This window comes from Corvus cornix, chromosome 1 (assembly GCF_000738735.6).
Source record: "Corvus cornix cornix isolate S_Up_H32 chromosome 1, ASM73873v5, whole genome shotgun sequence".
NCBI lineage: Eukaryota > Metazoa > Chordata > Aves > Passeriformes > Corvidae > Corvus > Corvus cornix.
Genome location: NC_046332.1, coordinates 110,525,378 through 110,544,723, shown reverse-complemented (window position 1 = coordinate 110,544,723; position 19,346 = coordinate 110,525,378). Strand labels below are relative to the sequence as shown.

Below are 19,346 nucleotides of genomic sequence, written 5' to 3'. Positions count from 1 at the left end.
AACACCCCTGCCCCTCACCTTTGTACTTTCAGAGAGTGATACCTTGTAGAGATTAAACGAGGGTCACTGACAAGAAGCTGTACTGTGTAAGGATGCTCTCACTTTCCCCTGCAATGCCTCCTGTGGCAGTGATAGGCTCATGGCCTTGGGAAAGAAAAAGAGGTGGCTCCCAGTTTATGCACCATTCCCAAAGGCATTTAGGTTCAGTTGCTGCCCTATGGCTATGAAAAAACTCTTAGGTTGGGAAGCCGCTATAAAACCATAAACTTGACTAAATTGTACCTCACTATTCATTGTTCAAAGACACTGGATATCATCCAGATAATTTTGCTGGTACTTCTCCAGCCCTGTTGAAGTGTAAACTTTTTAATCTCCTTGTTCTTAGTTGACTGGGATGAGGACATTTGTGTGATAGAGCATCCTCTGCATGACAGTCTCATGGGGATGGAGACTTCCAGCTTGTCTGTCTTGCTCAGGACCAGTCCTCAAACTTTTCTTAAGCAAGCAGAGACTGTCAATGTGAGAATATACACCATCACTTGCAGCTTTTTTTTTTTTTTTAATTTGGAGCTGGCAACAGCTGTTCTCTGTGCTCAAGCACTGCCTGCAGTTGTGGTAGTCTCTGCTGCTGGGCAGCTGGTTGTATCCCGAGGAACAGGCTGTAACAGGACATGAGGGTTGCCTCTGTGCCTCTGAAGCCTTAGTCTAACATTATCAGGATGATTTGCCACCCCTGCCTGCAAATCTCTGGGAATGTGGATGTTTCTGACTTCTGGGCTTGTCACCCCAGTTGTATTTATCCAAAACAGTGTGGGCAGCAGGTCAAGGCAGGTGATTCTGTCTCTCTGCTCTGCTCCTGTGAGACCCCCACCTGCAGTGCTGTGTCCAGTTTTTTGGGTCCCCAGCGTGGGAAGGATGTGGACCTGCTCTGGAGCAAGTCCAGAGGAAGACATGAAGATAATCAGGGGGCTGGATCACCTCTGCTATGAACACAGGGCGACAGGGTTGGGATTGTTCAGCCTGGAGAAGAGAAGGCTCTGGGGAGACCATAGAGCACCTTCCAGTACCTAAAGAGGGCTGTAAGAGAGCTGGAGAGGGACTTTTGACAAGGGCATATAGTGATAGGACAAGTGCTAACGGATTTAAGCTGACAGAGAGTAGGTTTAGATTAGGTTATTAGGAAGGAATTCGTGACTGTGAGAGTGGTGAGGCACTGGAACAGGCTGCACAGGGAAACTGGCTGCCTCATCTCTCATCTCTGGAAGTGTTCAGGGCCAGGTTGGATGGGGCTCTGAGCAGCCTGGTCTAGTGGAAGGTGTCCCTGCCCATGGCAGGGGGGTTAGACCTGGATGATCTTTAAGGGACAATCTCCCTTCCAACCCAAACCATTTTGTGGTTCTGTGATCCTGTTGCAAAGTGATGTTGCCGTGCTGGGTCTCCGGGGTGCAGCAGGTCCATGAACATGGGGATACTGCAGCCTCAGGGCATCACACTGCTTGCCCAGCCCCATGACCAAGGCAGAAGCCACGGTCTCTGTGGGGGTCCCAGCTGGGCAATAACGCTGTGCTGCTGGCGGTGCAGAGCCAGCTCTGCTGATGCTCCCCTGGGGAGCCGCAGCCGCTCACCCGGTGCGAGGAGAAAGCTCGAACAGCGCGGAAACAAAAGCCCTGAGGAGACGAGCCAGGAGGATCTCTCCCACCGGGAAGCCTGTGCCAGCCCCTTGGAGCTGCCTGGGGCTGCAGGCAGCGTGGTGGCCCCGGGCTTGGCAGGCAGGAGGAGGCAGCTGCTGGGGTGGGAGCTGAACAAGCGAGTATTCAGGTGACGCGGCAGCAGCTGCTTTTCCGCGCGGACCTCTCAGCAGCCCGCTCCTGCGGGAAGGGAGACAGGTCCTGCTCTGAGTCAGACTTGCCACAACCCACATCAGTCAGAGGCCTGAGTTTTTTGGGGGTTTTGGTTTGGGTTTTCTTTTTTTCCGTGGATATTTAGGTATATTCGTCCTCACTCTTGTTTTTCTTCTGCCTTCACGTGGTTAGAAAGACGGGGTGGGATTTCAGGATTAACCACTTGCTGCTTTTCTGCCCGTGTTGTCTTGCATTTCCCAGGCTGATGCTTGGCTTTTTCTGTGTAGTGCTGGCCTCTTGCAGTGTTACTGATCCTGAAGCTCCTGGGCATAGCATAGCTCTCTCCATCTCCTAGCTCCAGTGCATGTTTAGCCTGGTGCCTGCTGTCACCACTGTGGAGGGTCAAAGTGAAGCAGAATTGATGACGAGTTTGCAGGCAGGAGTACACAGGTTTTGTGGTGATTAAACTTCTGCTTTCAATGCCTCGGCATCTCTGCATGGGAAAGTCTGCAGTTCTTTGAGATAAGCTTCCTGTGTTTTTTTTTTTTTTTCCTCCATCCTTTCAGTATTCCTGTCCTTTGCCAGACCTGTGAGTTTTTCATTCTATTGTAGTTTTTCTGCATGCAGCAGTTGGTTCTTTTTGCACTCACCAGAGCTCCTCACTGCTGCATTGCATCTTTTCCATGTTTTTTTTTTTAGTAAGTGATTAAGTAGGTAATGATGGTGCTTCTGCATTGGAATTGTGCTTTTCACGTTACTCAATTAGGTTAGTTGGGAACATGAGAATTAAACACTCCTTAATTTGTGCTGTCTACAGAGTTGGAAAGACAGCCTTGCATCCATAGGCTCAGCCTATGACTAGGTGCCTTCCTTCAGTGTTGCAAAGCCTGAAAAACTTACATGATTTTTGCTGAACAATCTGCACATCATGTGTCCCATAAATTCCCTGACATCTGCTTGGCAAGCCGTGGTATGCATCTTTTTCTAGAAAGTGGCTCAAAAGAACTGAGGGATTTCTGTTTTCATCCTTAATCTAGAAAGCCTTCTGTGAGTTGCTTTCACAGATCTATTTAAAGGAAGACTAAAGTGTGAAACTGCCCACCAGGAGGATTCTAGATTTTATTTTCTTTTTTACTGACTAGTTCCAGACCAAATCTCTTTAAGTAAGGGCGTCTCTCCTCTGAGCACCTGCTTATTTGCTCCTGCCATCTCTTGTGTTCTGAAAGTAGCATCACTTAAGAGACTTCTTGGAGCAAGGGAGCCTCTTCCAAGTTCTCAGGGTTTTTTCCACGCTTTCCCTTGGTGGTGTGGTACTGTTTGGCTGAAGTGTCCCTTCCTTTCCAGAAACCTTTAATTTTTCTGCAGAGGAGTTGGTTCTGAGGTCACCTCAATTCTCTTCCCAAGGGAAATTCAGACTATAAAAAGTCAACTTTCCTGTCGTCGTTTTGTTGTAAGCCTGCTTGCACTCTGAAAAAAACCCCAAAACTAACCATGCTTTTTGCATGTGGCCCAGATTGTGGGATCCAGCTTGCTGGAGCTAACCCCCAGAGAAAACCCAGCCCTACCAGTATCCTGCCACAGGCAGCAGAGCACTGGCCTTACTGTCCCAATGTCCCAGAGAGACTCACTTCTGGATGGAGTTCTGGGGGGAAAAAACCATCTGATTGCTTTTCTTGCAAAATCCCTGTGTTTTCTGATAGAGAGCTTGCACAGGGTTTCTCAAGGATGGCTCCTTGAGTAGTCTTTCTTCTCTTGGATTGTTTTTGAAGTCAGAATGCTGCCGAGGAGATGTTCCCTGTCTTACGGCCATCCTGGGGCTAAGCTCAGTGTCCTCACCTGTGCTGTCCCATTAAAATCTGATCCATGCTCCCACCTCTCTTCCTGTTCCCTCTTCCCTTGCCATCCTTGTGTCTGCCCTTAAACCCCACTGAGACAACCCGGGCTGGGCCCAGGCTGCTGGAGGAGTTGGTTCCCTTTCAGATCAGGCAGTCCAGTCCCAGGTAAGGAGGCGAGTTTTTTCCCCAGTGGGGCGGTGCTGCAGTGGTTCCACTCCGCCCGTGGTGGCCGGGCTGTGGCACTGCCAAGCTGGCCTGGCACGCATCCCTACGGCCCTGGCGCTGCCCGGCACCTGCGCGGGGCATTTCATTCAGGGATTTTTATTAGAGCCCGATAACTGTTAGTGTAGCATCAACGGGCGAGATGCTATTTACAGTTTGGATGTGGAACGCTTAAAATATTAATGATTTGAAAATGTAATTGTAGATCTCTTAAGCAGTCGAGGAGCTTGTGTTAAGTGCTAGCAATGCATTTTCCTTTTAACGCACCATGCGATGTGTAATGCCTTTCCTTCCCATTTAGGCTTGCCCGTATTCCCGGTGTCTCCGCACATGAAGAGCCTTTCATCCACCAATGCAAACAGCAAAAGGCAGGCTCAGCCAAGCTGTACTCCAGCCTCGAGGTTGGCTGCCAAACAGCAGAAAATTAAAGAAAGCCGGAAGACAGATGGGCTGTACACAGACGAAGAGGAGGATTTCCAACATGCATCTCTGCTGCCGAAATACAGCGAGTGTGAGAAGCCATCAGGGAAACGTCAGTGTAAAACAAAACACTTGGCACTGCAGGAGAGGAGAAGGAGGTCATCTCTGACAGGGGATGACACCACAGATATCGAAAATGCTGAAGATAAGGTATCTTTATTTAGACTTAATTGTCCACCGGCCTCTGAGAAGGCAGAGCCAGCTTGCTTAAAACCAGCGCGCTGTCGTGCATGCAGGGTAGCGGGCATTGCGTTCAGATTCGTCTGTGGATGCTTTGCACATTTTGTGTTTGCTTTTCTTAACCTTAGTTGTTGCAGGGGTGAAGCATCTTGTGTTTAAAAGCTGTAGCAGGTCTTTCTTAAAAAATCAAACACGAGTAGAAAGGTGTAATTCCTTGCTGACAAAACACAGTCCCATCACTGTACCGTGCAAACAGAGATTAAGAGCCCCCCACCATAATGGTTTTGACAGGTAACGGTGACGAGGAAAGTCAGGAAGCGACCGGAGCCGACTTCAGACTGCGACTCCTCGCCGGCCAAGCCGTACGAGCAGAAGCCGTACGAGCGCCTGCCGCAGACGCCCTCGCTGCTCCCCGCCCCGCCGCCCGTGCAGCTGCCCATCGCCAGCCCCCCGCAGGAGACCACCCCGAGCCGGCCGATGCCGCCCGAAGCGCGGCGCCTGATCGTCAACAAGAACGCGGGGGAGACGCTGCTGCAGCGGGCGGCACGCCTGGGCTATGAGGTAAGGCTCCCTCGGCGCCCTGCGGGAGGATGGGTTTTTTTAATATTTCAAAAGTTAAAATCCTTTTCCTGGTTTTGTAGATGGAAATTCTGTGAAGTAGCTGCTTTCAATTGGGTCGTCGAAACTTGTAGTCCCCGTTGCCCTGCTGCTTTCCCTTCCCTGGCGTGTGGGGTTTGGAGGCAGGTTGCTGTGGGAATGACACCCCACTGCTGCTGGGTCAGCTGGCAGGGATGCAGGGTGAGCAGCATCCCGTGGGAATGAGCAAAGGGTGAAGTTTTATTGGTAACCCTCACTTCCCTTTAAATATAAACCATCTGCAAACAGAACAAATGTCTTTTATTTATTTTTTTTTCCCCCCAAGTAATCTTTATGGTGATCTTTAATGAGCTGTATGTTTTCTGCTTTTATTGTTCGTGAAGAGCGTGTAGTTTAGGAGAAGGGTTTTATTTTTTGTTCTCTCCAAGGAGTATCTGGTATGTGACACAGGATGTAGCGCTTGGAGTGTCCTCTTGCATGATCAGACGCATCATAGGAGCACTCTGCATGCTTTATACTCAGCGTCTGGAGCTGCTTGGTATAGCTGGAACAATGTTGTCTAATGAAAGGGACCCCCTGTTGCTACAAAAATCAGAAACCGATGAATCCCTTAGCTCTGCTGTTTTGAAGCACGCTTTTATTGGGGAAATATGGGCATGTAGGTATGAGCACCATTGTTGCTCGATTTCAGATCTGGTGCAGAGGTGTTTCATTGCAGAGAGTGACTGCTGCCCTTGGCATGGCTGCTGGGTTTGCTGTGCTGGTGAGAGGGCTGCTTGGACCATGGAGCTGGGCTTGAGCCCCACGTGGGAAGGTGGCATCAGCCCAGGTCCAGGTGGGGCCTGCCCAGCCTTGGGGATTTGCTGAAACCTTGAAATGCCCTTTGTATAGCTGGAGAGAGCTTTCTGTGGAGCAAGGCCTTGTCCAGCTCTGGAAGGCAGGGTTTATTGGAAAGGTCTCGTTTACCCTAGACAAAAGCTTATTCTAACTCAGGGCACTTCAGCTCTAGCTGGGAGAAGTGGTTGTTACAACATTGCTATGGGATTCTCCATAGTTTAAATGGTTTTATTTTCTGTGGGTTCAAAATCAAAATGTGTTGTAGGATGTGCTCCAAACTATCGGTGCGTATTTTCTTCCTGCATGGGGTCTGTCAGGGTGAGGCTGTTGTTACTTGGCTTTCTGTGCCTGCCACCTCTGCTCAATGGGAGCAGCTCCCGAACTTAATGATGGGCTGACATCTTGTTCAAGCAGGGACCCAGGGCTCTCCATTTGCTTTGATAGCAGGAGCTCTCTGCTGCATTGCCTGGTTGCAGGAAGGTGGGGATACCCAGGATCACCAAGGTGTAGGTAACATTGTGTGCCACCACGCCTTTCCAGTATCAGCTGGTTGAGGATTTTGATTTTCTGACTTGAATTCACACAAAAGTTCAAGCGAACACCATGCTTTTAATAGGCTTAAATATTCAGCCCATTTGATTTGATTGTTTGGGTGGTGTTGACTGTGCAGCAGTCAGTTCTGTTGCTGGAGGAGCGTGGGGCAGGGAAAGAGCCCAGTCCATGCACCCAGACTGCTGCCAGAATCTGATGTTGTCCATGTCTTTCAAGGTTCAGAGTGGGGGTGACTGTGCCACCCTGTTGGAGCTGTTTGGCCCATGGTGAGCTGTGATAGTTTAATCATCCATGGAAGCTCCATAGCTGAGGGGTTTTTCTTGCTAGCGACGAGACTACTGCAGTTGGTAGAAAGCTGAATTTCTTCTGTCTGCAGAAAGAGAGAGAATGTCCAAGAAGTCAGTAATTCCTCTATTAAAAAAAAAAAAAGAAAAACCTGCATGAGTTGAGGTAATATGCTGGTCAGTGACCTGTGGCAAGTACACAGGTCAGTTTTCTTCCACCCCTGTTAGCAGGGCAGCAACCTCTGGGGGCACATGGGGGCTTCCCTTGGCTGCTGTGATGGCAGCCTGAGGGCAGCCTGGCGGCCCTTCACCAGCTGGGTGGCAGGAGAGGCAGACGAGTTTGCATCATCAGGGCCACAGCTCCCAGAGGGAGCCGAGTGCTGATTCAGGACTCGGAGCTGGAAGTGGCTGGCACCGCAGGGCACCACTGAGCCCTGGCAGGAATGCTGTATTGCCCTGAGACCGGATGAGCTCGTGCCTGCCCTTGGCAGCCTGCCTGCCTTTGCAGCAGGGATGCCCTGAGGCTGTGCAGAGATCCCACTCCAAACCCTTCAGCACGCAGAGGTGCTGGCAAGCTGTGCGTATCACTCCGGGACCCGTGGGGAGCCCAAATGCTGCGAGGCCATGAGCTTCTGTCCTTCTCTCAGTCCCACAGTGCAGATTTGCATCGTAGGAAGCAGGACACAAGCAGGACACAAGCGGATATGATTCGGTGTGTAAAGCTGACGCGAGTGTGAAATGCCGAAGGACAAGCATGGCTTGTGTCTGGTCAGATAAATTGCAGGGCTGCAGCCACCAAGGCTACTTAAAGACAGTGCAGCAAATGGTCTTTGGCCCTGGAAATCCCTGATGAAGCTGGTGGGAAGCTTTGCCTTTTCCTTCCTAGGTTTCTGCACCGGGCCATGCTTCAGCAGGATGTTACCAACCCATCTCAGGGTATGGACACTCTTGAATCCGTTCTGTTTCCCCCATTTAAAACAAATGACTTGAGATAATGGTAGTCTTAAAACTGTAATTTACTTTTTGTGAAGTGGGAATTACAGGGAGCGTAGAGTCTTTTTGGGAAAAAAAATTACAAAAAGCTTGTGTAATGAATTTGACATGAGAGGAAACACTGGCTGTCTTTGTGCCTCGTGTTGCTTTTTCGTGTGTGTCTGGATGTGCTGGTTTTGGCTGGGGTAGGATTAATTTTCTTCCCAGTGGCTGGTATGGGGCAGTGTTTTGGATTTGTGCTGAAGACAGTGATGATAATATAGGGATGTTTTTGTTATTGCTGAGCAGGGCTTACACAGAGCCAAGGCCTTTCCTGCTTGTCCTACTGCCACACTGGTGTGGCATGTACACATGGTGTGCATGGGAGGTTGGGAGGAGACACAGCCAGGATGGGTGACCCAAACTGGCCAAAGGGATATTCCAGACCATGTGACATCCTGGATCAGTGTATAAAGTTGGGGGAGGAAAGAGGGGATGTTTGGAGTGATGGTGTTTGTCTGCCCAAGTCACTGATACACGTGATGGAGCCCTGCTCTCCTGGAGGTGGCCAAACACCTGCCCAGCCATGGGAAGCAGTGAATGAATTGCTTGTTTTGCTTTGCTTGTCTGCAAGGCTTTTGCTTTCCCTATTAAACTGTCTTTATCTCAGCCCATGAGTTTTCCACCTTTTATCCTTCCAATTCTCTCCCTGGTCCTGCTGGTGGGGGAGTGAGTGAGTGGATGCCTGGGGCTTGGCTGCTGGCTGGGGTGAAACCAGTGGACAGTGGACTTGGAAAGTTCTCTCATCAGTTTGGTATTAAATCCTTCCTGGGAAGGCAGTGAAATTAGTGGAGTGTGTGGTAGGGTGTTTAAACACACGTGAAGGCAGAGCTTATCCAGGCACGGGGAGTTCCCAGTGTCACTGTCACAGGAGCAGGAGCTCCAGAGCATCATCCTGCCCTTGCACAGCTCCCCTAGCGTTCCTGCATCCTGCCCAGCAATGGGCAACGCTTCTGGGGTTTGTTGTGATGCTGGGGGAACTGTTAAGGCTCAGCATATAATGCCTCACCCAAGGGCATTTCCAGGTTGGGTGTGGGAGGAACAGTGCTTCTTGGAGCATGGGGGATGCAGACCTCTTCCCCTGGTAAAGGAGTACCTAAGAAGGGCAGCTCCTTGCATATGAGGATGGATCATGCATATGTGCACATTTTGGCGTTGCAAGCAGCAAGAGGTGGAAGTGTCCAGTTATGTTCTGGTTTGACTCTTTGGATTAACTGCGAGTGATTTTCAGATTGCTGGTTTAAATAGAGGACCTGAACAGACATTAAAGTGCCCTGTGGCAACTCTCACAGCCTTCCCCGAACCTTAGTGAGAAATGCTTGTGAAACCAAAAGTGTGTTTGTGGCACCACATGTTCCTGTATTCGGCAGTGATGGCTAATTTTTTTGTAAATTGAATAAATCATGTTAAAAAAAGTTAATGAGGCATTTAATTAATTAACAATGTAGAGTTTTATGGTCTTTATGGTTACATTTTGTGGTTAATGACATTCTTCTTATAGCCTCTTAACACAGAATTGCCCGACAAAATTAGCTTTTTTGTCCAGTAGTAGGTATTTCACCCTAGGATGAGCCTTTCCTTTCTACAAAAATAGATGAAACATCTTTTATTTTGAGTTGCAAAATCTATTTTAAATGGTGACTGCATGCTAAAAGTGGAGCTGAATACAGCAGCTGCTTCTGCTACCTATATCCATCTGCTAATTTGCCTGGCAGGGTGGTCTGGTTTTGAAGGAAAATTCATACCTCCGGAGTATAATTTGCACAGCCCTTTCTTATGGGCTCGAGCATGTGCAGGGTAAAGAGCATCCGTTCTGGACTGATTTCTGGCCTTTGGGCTGATTAGTAGGAGCATTCAGAGCCCCTGTCTGGTGAGAGGTGGGACTGTGGGGGTCCCGGGTTAAACCGGGGGGGTGCATCAGGGGTAGGTGGGTGCATCCCTCGTGGCAGGTGGAGGGGGTGCTCTGGAGCCTGGGACAGGCAGCTCATTAGCTCCCAGCTCTAGCCTGGTTAGTGAGGGCCTGCTAAAAGAGCAGCTTCATGCTGTATCCTGGATACCGGCTCTCGAGTCAGGTGTGCCCAGAGCACAGATTATTGCGGGCTTTCCGGTTTATTTTGAAACGGGAAGAACAAATGCATTGCGCCCAACAATTCCGTTTTATTCTCTTGTTTTGGCAAAACAAGCACTCGCCCCCTCTGTGCCGTATCTGGCTTTGCAAGGATGTCACTCAAATACAAAATGAATGGTTTACCACTAATCTGGGAACGTGGGGGCTGTTTTATGCATTCAACATCTCTTAGAAATGTGTTTTGGTTTTTTTTTTTTTTTTGCTTTCTTTTGCATCCAACACAAGTCGAGGAAGACTCGCACCATCCTAAATTTTTGGTTGAGTGATGGAGCAGTCATTGTTCCAAGGCTGCATGGCAGTGCAGAGCTGAGTCTGGCCCAGGCTCTGGAGCGTGGTGTATTTGACTGCAAGATGAATTGTGTTAAATTCACATGGCTTCCTGCGGCGCCGGGCTCGTTATTGGAACCTGGCGCCTGGCTTTAGTTCTGCATGCAGAAAACCGGGGTGGGTGAAAATGGGATTTCCCTCATCTCGATAGAGCCGGGCTGGTTTTTGTTTGCTAATAGCAAACCATCCTTTGTGTGTCTTAAATGTTTCGGGTCATGCACTTTTTAAAATCAAACTGATGTCGGCTGTGCTGCTGTTACACTCGCAGAATTTTCTGCTAAAAATGCAGATGTAAGAGTAACAACCTTCCCTCTAGCTTTATGTGTGGAAGTCTTCAGAAGTGGAACATCATGAGTGTTGTCTGAAATTTTCACATTCTCCCTCTGTGACAGTTCCTGATGTTGAGGGTTACAGGGTTCTGTGGGTCATGGAGCTCTCGATGTCACTTTGCCCAAATTAGTCTGCCCAGGGAAGTCGTGGTCTCTGCTGTCTCCTGAACAGACAGGACTGTCAACAGCTCCCTTTTATTTTCCTTTTGACTGGCCCATCTCGTAGAGGGTAACTTAGCATATCATACGGGTTTTGTGTTTTTGTCCCCTTCCCCCCCCCCCCCTTTTCCTTCGAGCAGAGAAATCTGCGCCATTTACACAGCAAGAAATAACTCGATGTTCATCTGTCTTCCCTCCTGTTTCCAGGAAGTGGTTCTGTATTGTTTGGAAAACAAGGCGTGTGATGTGAATCATCGTGACAACGCGGGTTACTGTGCCCTGCACGAGGCCTGTGCCAGAGGCTGGCTGAGCATCGTGCGGCACCTCCTCGAGTACGGCGCGGACGTGAACTGCAGTGCTCAGGATGGAACCAGGTTAGCAGCACCCCTGGCCCACCCGCGGCTCATCACTACCTCCTTTCCCTCTGTGCCTCTCCTTTATCCTCCCCTTGTCCCCCCATCCCACCCTCTGACGCTCAAAGCAGGTAGCGCTGCCTTACTGCTGCTCCTTGGGCAGGGGCGTGCAGGACTCGGTGACCTCCTCTGCTCTCCGGTTAATAAAGCAGTGGGGACACGCTTCTGTTGTGACTCGGGTTCAGGGTAATTTCTTTTTTTCTTCTGGGAATTTTAATAAGTTGTGCTTTGGTTGTTTTTTGTTAGTTAGTGGAATTGCCAGCTGCAGGGCAGGAAGGAGTGATACTTGAGCTGCAGTCCTGCTCATGTGCCCTCCAGGTCCTTTGAGTTGTGCCAAAAGAGTGGAGTTTGCCTTGTTAGCAGGGTTACTTTTGAGAGCACTTCAGGCTTTTGTGGCGATCGGGTGTGCGAGCCCTGTATATGCTGTATAAAAATGTTGTTTGCTGAACTGTTAAACTATCTGCTCCTTTGATATTTTGGATTTACTTTTTCTCTTTTCTTTTTTTAATCCCGAATTAGCCTTTTTTTTTTTTTTTTTCAGTTTCCTTCACAGATTAGTAGGGGTGCTTAGTTCCTGTGCTGTCAGAATAGATAGCGAGCTTTTCTTTTTTTTGCTTTGTGGAGAAAAAAAATGCTGCTCCGGATCTGTTTTTAAGCTTCTTGTGTATCTCCTAAAGCACCTCTTTGACCACCTCTGCGAGGCTGACCTTGGGGTAACTTGTCCTGAGCATATGCAGAGCATTATTCAGTCTATGCATTTTGGGGACAGGTCTCTTTGTATTCTGCCAATCTCCTGCAGCTTGTTATCTTAAATGGTTTATCGCCTTCCCTATCACCATCCAAATAGCCAGGGAGGTAAAATTAGCGTAACTAAGAGCCTGCTTCTTTTGTTTTTAAGCTCTTTATTTATTAACTTGGGAAGGGAGGAGTCATGAAAACAAAAAGAGAGCTGGTTAGGATGGTCCATTAAAAGTTCATGATGGTCCATTGTTACCGGCCCATCACCAGCTCATTACAGCCCAAAGGAAAGCTTTTTGGAGAAACATTAAAACCCTGACTGGATTGTCAGATTCCTCCTCTGTCGCCCACTTCTTTGTAAGAGTTCTGAGCTCTCCAGGCTGCCAAACAGCCTCGCATTTTCTGCTGCCTTCAGCTTTAATACGTGACCTGTGCCAACAGCAGCGAGTTGCCGTAAAAAGAATCCTAAATTATTTTTGTCTCACTTGCTGGAATAACCTATATAGAAAATTATCCCCGGGAAGTGTCTGATCGGTCTTAATCACCCGCCAGTTCAGAGTCCACCTTTGATTTCTAGTCACAGACGGAGCTGATTTTCAAGAAAGAAACTTGGCCAATGTACCCTGAAAAGTTGTTTTGGGGAAAATGGATTTTAGAAATGAACATAATGATGATCTGATCATAGATGATAATGTCAGAACTCAGCGTGCTGTAGCCTCTCTTTTCTGAGGGCAGACTTACTTTTCATTTGGAAAGCTGCCCAACAGACAGCAAGAATCCAAAACACAACTAATATGCAGAGGAAACATGGTCTGAGTTGGGCAGGAGAGAGAGCAGAAGCTTCTGTAAGGAACTTTGGGTCTGTGTAATGCACTGCCTTTTGGTGGAACCAGACTTCTCTGTCTCTGTAGAGTAAAACAGGACATTCATAAGACAAGTCCCATTTCTCTCTTGGAAGTTTTTCTCCTTTAACTTTTAGGAGGAAAGATGTGTCAGTCTTCCTCAGCTGTGTTGGTTTTAAAATTAAATTCCTGAACATGTTCAACGCTTAGAAATACAAAAAAGTCTTAAACAGAACAACAAAAAAACCCCAAAACAAAACCCAAAATAACGCACCATAAAGACTTGTCCTCCTCCCCTGCTCTTTAAATGACACTTAATATGCTTTTTGTTTTCCCCTCTGCCACCTCACCTATCCAGAGGTACTTTTGGTCGTGCTGTGGAAGCTCTCAAGCTGCAGACGGTGACAGTGGGTGTGTGTAGTTCTGTTCAGTTAGTGTCAAGCAGCGCACAGGGGTGATGTAACTGTGATGCAACTGCGTGTGCTGTGTTAGTGCAGCTGTGGCAGTGAGGGGTCACCTGAAGCTTTGGGCGCTCTTATTTGGTGCCTCTGCCGTCAGCTTTTTTGGAGGACACTCTGAAAAGTTGTGGCAGGTGAGGATATGGCTTTGGTCTGTACAGGATGTCCACGTGAGTGTGAAGGATGCAGGGAAGTTCTGTGCATCTCTCAGTCCTGTCTGAAGTGCTGCGGGTCCTCTGATCAGGGTGCTGGCTTTGCATGTGTGTGTTTTGGGATGAGGCACGCGTTCAGCCTCTGGTTCCTGATAGTATCAGGAATCTCGGTGAAGTCAGAATCAAACAAAGCGCCAGACTGTGGTGTAGGGGCAAGGAGGTGACAGCATTTGGGAATGGTGCAGCCCTTCTCTTCACCGCACCTCGGCACAGGATGTCCCTCTCTGCCCTATTCACAGCACATCTGGCCAGGCTAAATGTGGTAGGTCTTGGATGTTTTTCCCCTTAAACTCTGTGCTGATAGACCGCATGCAGTGCCTGCAGACCCTGAATACACAAGCACTCTGCTGCTCAATTAGTGCCTAATCAAAGATTATTGTAGAACCCGGAGATCTTTAAGACCTGTCTCCGAGGTGCTGCAGTCACTGAGGGCTCTTAATCGTCTTACCTATAAATAATAATAGACCGTGCTTAAGAGGTGAGAGCTTCCCTTCCCTGACAGGACCCCAGAAAGTGCAGTAGCTCGACAAGGGGTGTTCGAACTGACATGAGCAAGGCTGTTTGCCGCGTCTGTTTGGCCTCATCTTGCTGTTCCTCTCCTCTTACCTCTGCAGCATGCCTTAGCTGAACCCGTGCCACTATAGAAACAAAGCCACATGCCAGAAATACAGGCGTCCCCTGCCTATTAGCGAGGGCTTCACGTTGCTTCAGAGTTCGCTCGCTGGATTCTCTCTCCGCAGCCAGTTTTGCTGTATCCTTCCCGCTGGCAGCTGATGAGCTCAGCCTTTTTTATTTTTTTCCCTGCGAGGACCATGCCAAGATGGCTCTCTTCCTGTGTCCTTTCAGCTGGTCTTGGCAGAGCCATACCTTCCAGCAGCTAATTGCGTTAAAGAAGAGTCAGCCTGCGTAGCTGCCCTCCTGCAACTCGTGCCGTGCCTCTTCCGTGGGGCAGCCTTGCGTAACGGAGCGGGTGGAAACAAAAACACAACGCCAAAATATGGCATTGCTCGGCGAGTTACAGGACCTCTTACTGCAGCGAGGAGAATTCTGGTGGTGCCTGGAAGGCTGAGAGCAAACCCTGACTGGTCTAAATAGTTTATAATTTTGGTGGTGGAATGATAAACCCCTAGTGAAATGTTTTCCTAACTCTAGTGGTGGTAAAAATAGTAGGAAGAATTCGACAGTACACAAGAGAGGGTTGAGATGTGTGTCTTTCGTAGGATATTGCAGCTCTTGAATGTCCCCAGATCCTTCTGGGGCCTTTTGAAGGGTTTGTTTTAGAAACGAGCTGTGCTACGTTAACTATACCGTTAGGGATAGAGAGTGTTTATTTCCACGAAGCTCAGGGCAGAAGAGATTGTATGGGCAAAGCAGCCCAGGAGAGGACTCCCAGGGATCTTTTTTTCCCCCACTTCTGAAAAAGTTGCCTATTCCAGTAGTTGCTTTTGCATCCTACAAAGAGGATGGTTAAACTCTGCCAAGACCGAAGAATACTCCCTCCTCTGCTGGCCCTGCTGGGAGAAGCAAACGAATAGCTGTGCCTTTGCATGGTCCCGCTCTTGAGCTTGCCAAGAAGCTGTTCTAGCCAGTAAAAGAGTCTGTCAGTGCTCTGTTTTGGCCTTTTCTCCCTTAACTTATCTATGGGGAATCTCCTTTCCCCCCCCCTCCCTGCCAGTGTTTTCTTTCCTTCCTTCTATTTATTGTTCTTCCTTCTTCCGCACTGCTTTACACGCCTTTCCTTCCCCATGCCTCTATAAATTCCCCTCTCATGCCCGGGCAGCCTCCCTGTGTACTCTTAGATGACGAATCTGGGTCTGCCTTCCCTGCTGCCTCTGTCTGCAGCACCGCGTTGGGCTTGGTGACCTGTAAAAAGGGAGAAGGAGGTTCCATCACAGGGTTACAGCCCATGTGCTGCAATTTTTCCTTCCTGGGAAATGCCCAGGCACCCTTTAATAAACTCGTCTGAGTGTCGTTAAATCAATTGAAACACTGGGCGGTGATTTAGATGCTGTTTTTAATAAGTTAAGGGATCATCTTGAATTCATTACTGCTTCAAAAGCCACTTAGGTAAGTCAGTTTAAAATAAAACCCAAATGCAAACAAGAAAACCCACAAACCAGTAATCCCACAACACTCCTCAACCCCCTCCCAGAACCAGAAAATTGTAATTCTGAAATAAAATTTAAAAAGAGTTCAAAATTAAAGACTCCAGTAAAGCGAGGGAGTGGGGGAGAAAGGGCATTCCCAGCACTTGGCAACAGCCGTAACTCTCATCTGCTCCCGGTGCCTGTTGCCAGACTTTCAGCCAGGGATGCTTCGTGCCCAGTGGAGGACAGGAGGTTTTGCAGCAAGGCTGACCTTTGCTGCTGTAGCTGCTCAGAGTGCCGTGACCCAGCAGCTCAGGCCTCAGATGCTTGCTGACAGCAAGGAACACCCGATACTTCTGCATCCTCTGTGTCGGCACCTCTGTTATTTGTTGCCTCCTGCTTGGTGTCACCTGGGATGTGACACTGTGATACAGCACTGACCAGATCCTGGATGTGATGCTTCCCCTGTGGGGAAGCACTGAGTCAGTAGGTGGAGGTGGGAAGGTGAGACTTGCAGGGCATCCTGGGAATGCTGGCTCCTCCAGCACTGTCTGTGTCAAAGGCATCAGTTTCAGTGTTATGTTAGAGACATTCCCTCAGAAACTGAGAAAGGGATATCCTGACCCTTTGCAAGTGATCCTCATGGACCTCTCTGGTCTTAAAATGTGAAGGTGGCTTTCTGAAGAGTGATATGTTGGGATTTGAAGGCGTCCACGTGTTGTGCTCTCTGCTGCCAAGGGTCTGAGGGTTGGCACAAGCTGGACTGAGGACTGTGCTCAGCAGCTCGAGGATCACCTGCTTCTTCACTGTTGCTGGCATGGGGTGTATAGGAGGCAGGCAGCATGGGATAAGCCCTCTTTCCATAGGGAACAAGCCAGCAAGTCCCCAAGTACACCTCCTCATGTCAGTCTCTTGTTTACATGTCAAAACCAGTATGACATGCAGCTTTCCAGCAAGATGGGGGCAAGCAAGAACCCTTCACGTGTAGCCTGTGTTAGTCACCCTAAGTCACACACAGCCTACTGGAAAGTACTTGGAGTAAATATATCTGGAACATCTTTTAGAGACTTACCAGAGTCCCCCTCCTCCCCTTCCTACCAGCAGTGCGGTGTGATAGATGGGAAAACAGTGGTATGCTGTTGTCTTCTGACCGCTTGGATCCTCCCCTCCTCTGTCCTGAGCTCACGTAGATGCCAGGTCACGCCAAAGCAGTGGTGACATAGAGGGGACATTGCCATGTGAGGCAGGAGTGGTGGGATGTGACCTCTCGGCAGGAGAGAGTTGAAGCCCCGGTTGTCAGCAGAGCGTCGCTTGGCAGATGGGGAGATGGAGCGGAGAGGTTTGCTTGGCTGTGCTTCCAGATGACTTCCCCTTTTAGCGTCATTGTGAAAGCTTTCCAGGGAAGGCAGTGTGTGATCCCGGTTAAAGTCCTTCCTTGCCTTTAAATACAAGCTTCCTGAGAGCTTGAAAGCCTTGTTGGGGGGTAGCAGTATTGACAGCCCAAAGGAGGAGTGTTGAGCTGAGTTGGACTGCCATGATCCCTGTCCACACATTGGACTCTGCTTTTAGTTCCCTGCTCTTGCTGTCTAAGGAAAAGATGGGATTTTAACACATCTTCATTAGTCTGAAGGGTAATACGTTCTACTTCCAGACAACTCCCCGTTACGTATAATCAATTTTAAAGGCAAAAAGTTAATGCGATTTATAATTAGTGATAAGGAATTCTAAACCTGGAATTGCAGGGCTGTGTATTAATGAATAATCCTTCTGAAGGCTCACAAAATCTATGTCTGAGCTTGTATAGATTGCTCATGCCGCATAAAATGCGTTAATTTCTGGGTGGACTACACTTTAAAATAACATGTTTTTCTATTCTCTGATTAGAAGGGTTGAATTGTGCTGCAAATATATTCACAAGTATTGTTTAAAGAGGATGTTCTGCGTGGAAGTTTAATTCCTAGCAAATTTTCATAACTTATTTCTGTGTACGTAATTTAGAAGCTTTGGGTAACTGATTTCCGTGCTTGCCCAGAGGCAGGCTGAATGAGCCTTTCTCCACAACACGCTGTTAAATTGGCAGAGATTTGGAACGGTAGAGTGACTTGCAGCAAAATGATGTTTGTGAGGCTTCACACAAACTCCTGCTTTCTGTTACAGCGGTGTAATTATTTTACTGTCCTTCGAAAATGTGTACAGCAAGGAGTAGACGTAACAGAAATACCTGCCCTGAGCAATCTGACTGAAGACAAGAGGGGAGGGGATGATGTGCAAGTAAAACCGACAATAAGATGATTGGCAGCTGTATTAATAGTGTTACATTCTATAAATAACTTTGATCTACAGTCAGAAGTTTCTTGTCAAAAACATTTGCATAATACTGTTGAGTCAAAATGTAACACGGTGATTTTTCTTTTCCTTCACACCAGACCAATCCACGATGCGGTCGAAAATGACCACTTGGAAATTGTCCGCCTGTTACTGTCCTATGGTGCTGATCCAACACTTGCAACCTACTCTGGGAGGACCATTGTGAAAATGACCCACAGTGAACTCATGGAGACCTTCCTCACAGGTCTGTGCCCACATTGCATAGGGCTTTCTGGTCCTGGCAGATGGGGGCTTGTTCCCTGTCCCAAAAAGTCCCACCCTCCTGGCAGGGGTGACTTCATGCCAAGGAGCCATGGGGTGGGGTGGGCTGCAGTAGCTCCCTCTGTGCCTGCAAAAACCCAGAGGCTGCAGGTGGGAAGTACAGCCATGCTTGGGGGCTCCTTCTAATTGAAACTCTTAATAAGTCATAAGGATTATTCCACTGTCAGATTTGATAGGTGGGTAGGAGGTCAGCGGGCTGTTTCGGTGCCTTCAGTTTTCTGCTTGAAATGTGAAAACAAGAACCTTGCCAATTCAAATAGCTGTTTGTTAAACATACTCATGTTTTCCCATGGTCTTGCTTTTTATCTTGGACTATTTTTGGTTTTGCCAGTTCTGCTGTGTTTTATATCTGAAATACTGTAAAACTACATTAAAGGCTCTTGTCTTTAAACATGTCCATGCTGTAACATGGTTTTAGGGGTTTTTTTCCTCTTAGTTTTGGATGAAGACACTTACATTCCCTAATAACTTACCTCTGAGCATTCACAGTCCATGAGTTTAAGTATTCACCTGTTTTACCTGTTTAAAGGGTGCAGTATAGAAGGCACATAAGTGTATCAGGACTCCAGTCTGATACAAAGTCCAGCATCTTGGACTTCCTAGCATCCTGAATCGCAGTATCTTTTCACCAATTCAGCTTGTAAATCTCCCAAATTATATCTGTAGAAGAGAACTACACCTTCTGAACATATCTGTGTGGAAAAACCTTGTTCATCAGTTTATTTGGGGGCCACAGTTTCACCCTCAAGTTGGTGTCCGGTGTAAAATGTGAAGGCCAAAAAAATGAGATCTTCACAAAAATGAGATGCTGCTCTCAGTTTCTGAAGCTGAAGCTTGGATCTGTCCCTGTTAGACCTTTGATGCGGTGTGTCATTATTTGATGTGGGGGAATGGCGTGTATATGCTGTTGTTTGTAGCATGCGTGCCAGGAATACGGTGAGGGATTTTTTGATGGAAGGTATGGAGGACGCGTATTGAGGCTCTGTGACGCACGGTCTGCTAAACTTGCCAGCTTTTTGTTCTCATCAGTATGTTTTTGTTGTTGTTTTTTCCTCTCCAGAGTATTTAACTGACCTGCAAGGTCGAAGTGTTGATGACCCTGGTTTGTACTGGGATTTCTATGGCAGCTCTGTGTGCGGTGAGC

At 48.2% G+C, this 19,346-nt stretch overlaps 1 protein-coding gene across 1 annotated transcript in view; it reads left to right on the top strand.

Annotated features, from left to right (window-relative positions):
• BCOR (BCL6 corepressor) overlaps positions 1 to 19,346 on the top strand; it is a 58,736-nt gene that overhangs the window by 36,699 nt on the left and 2,691 nt on the right. The window contains 5 exon segments of the mRNA XM_039552246.1: positions 4,200 to 4,528; positions 4,850 to 5,119; positions 11,011 to 11,177; positions 17,980 to 18,125; positions 19,263 to 19,340. Coding sequence (XP_039408180.1) covers positions 4,200 to 4,528; positions 4,850 to 5,119; positions 11,011 to 11,177; positions 17,980 to 18,125; positions 19,263 to 19,340 — 990 coding nt within the window.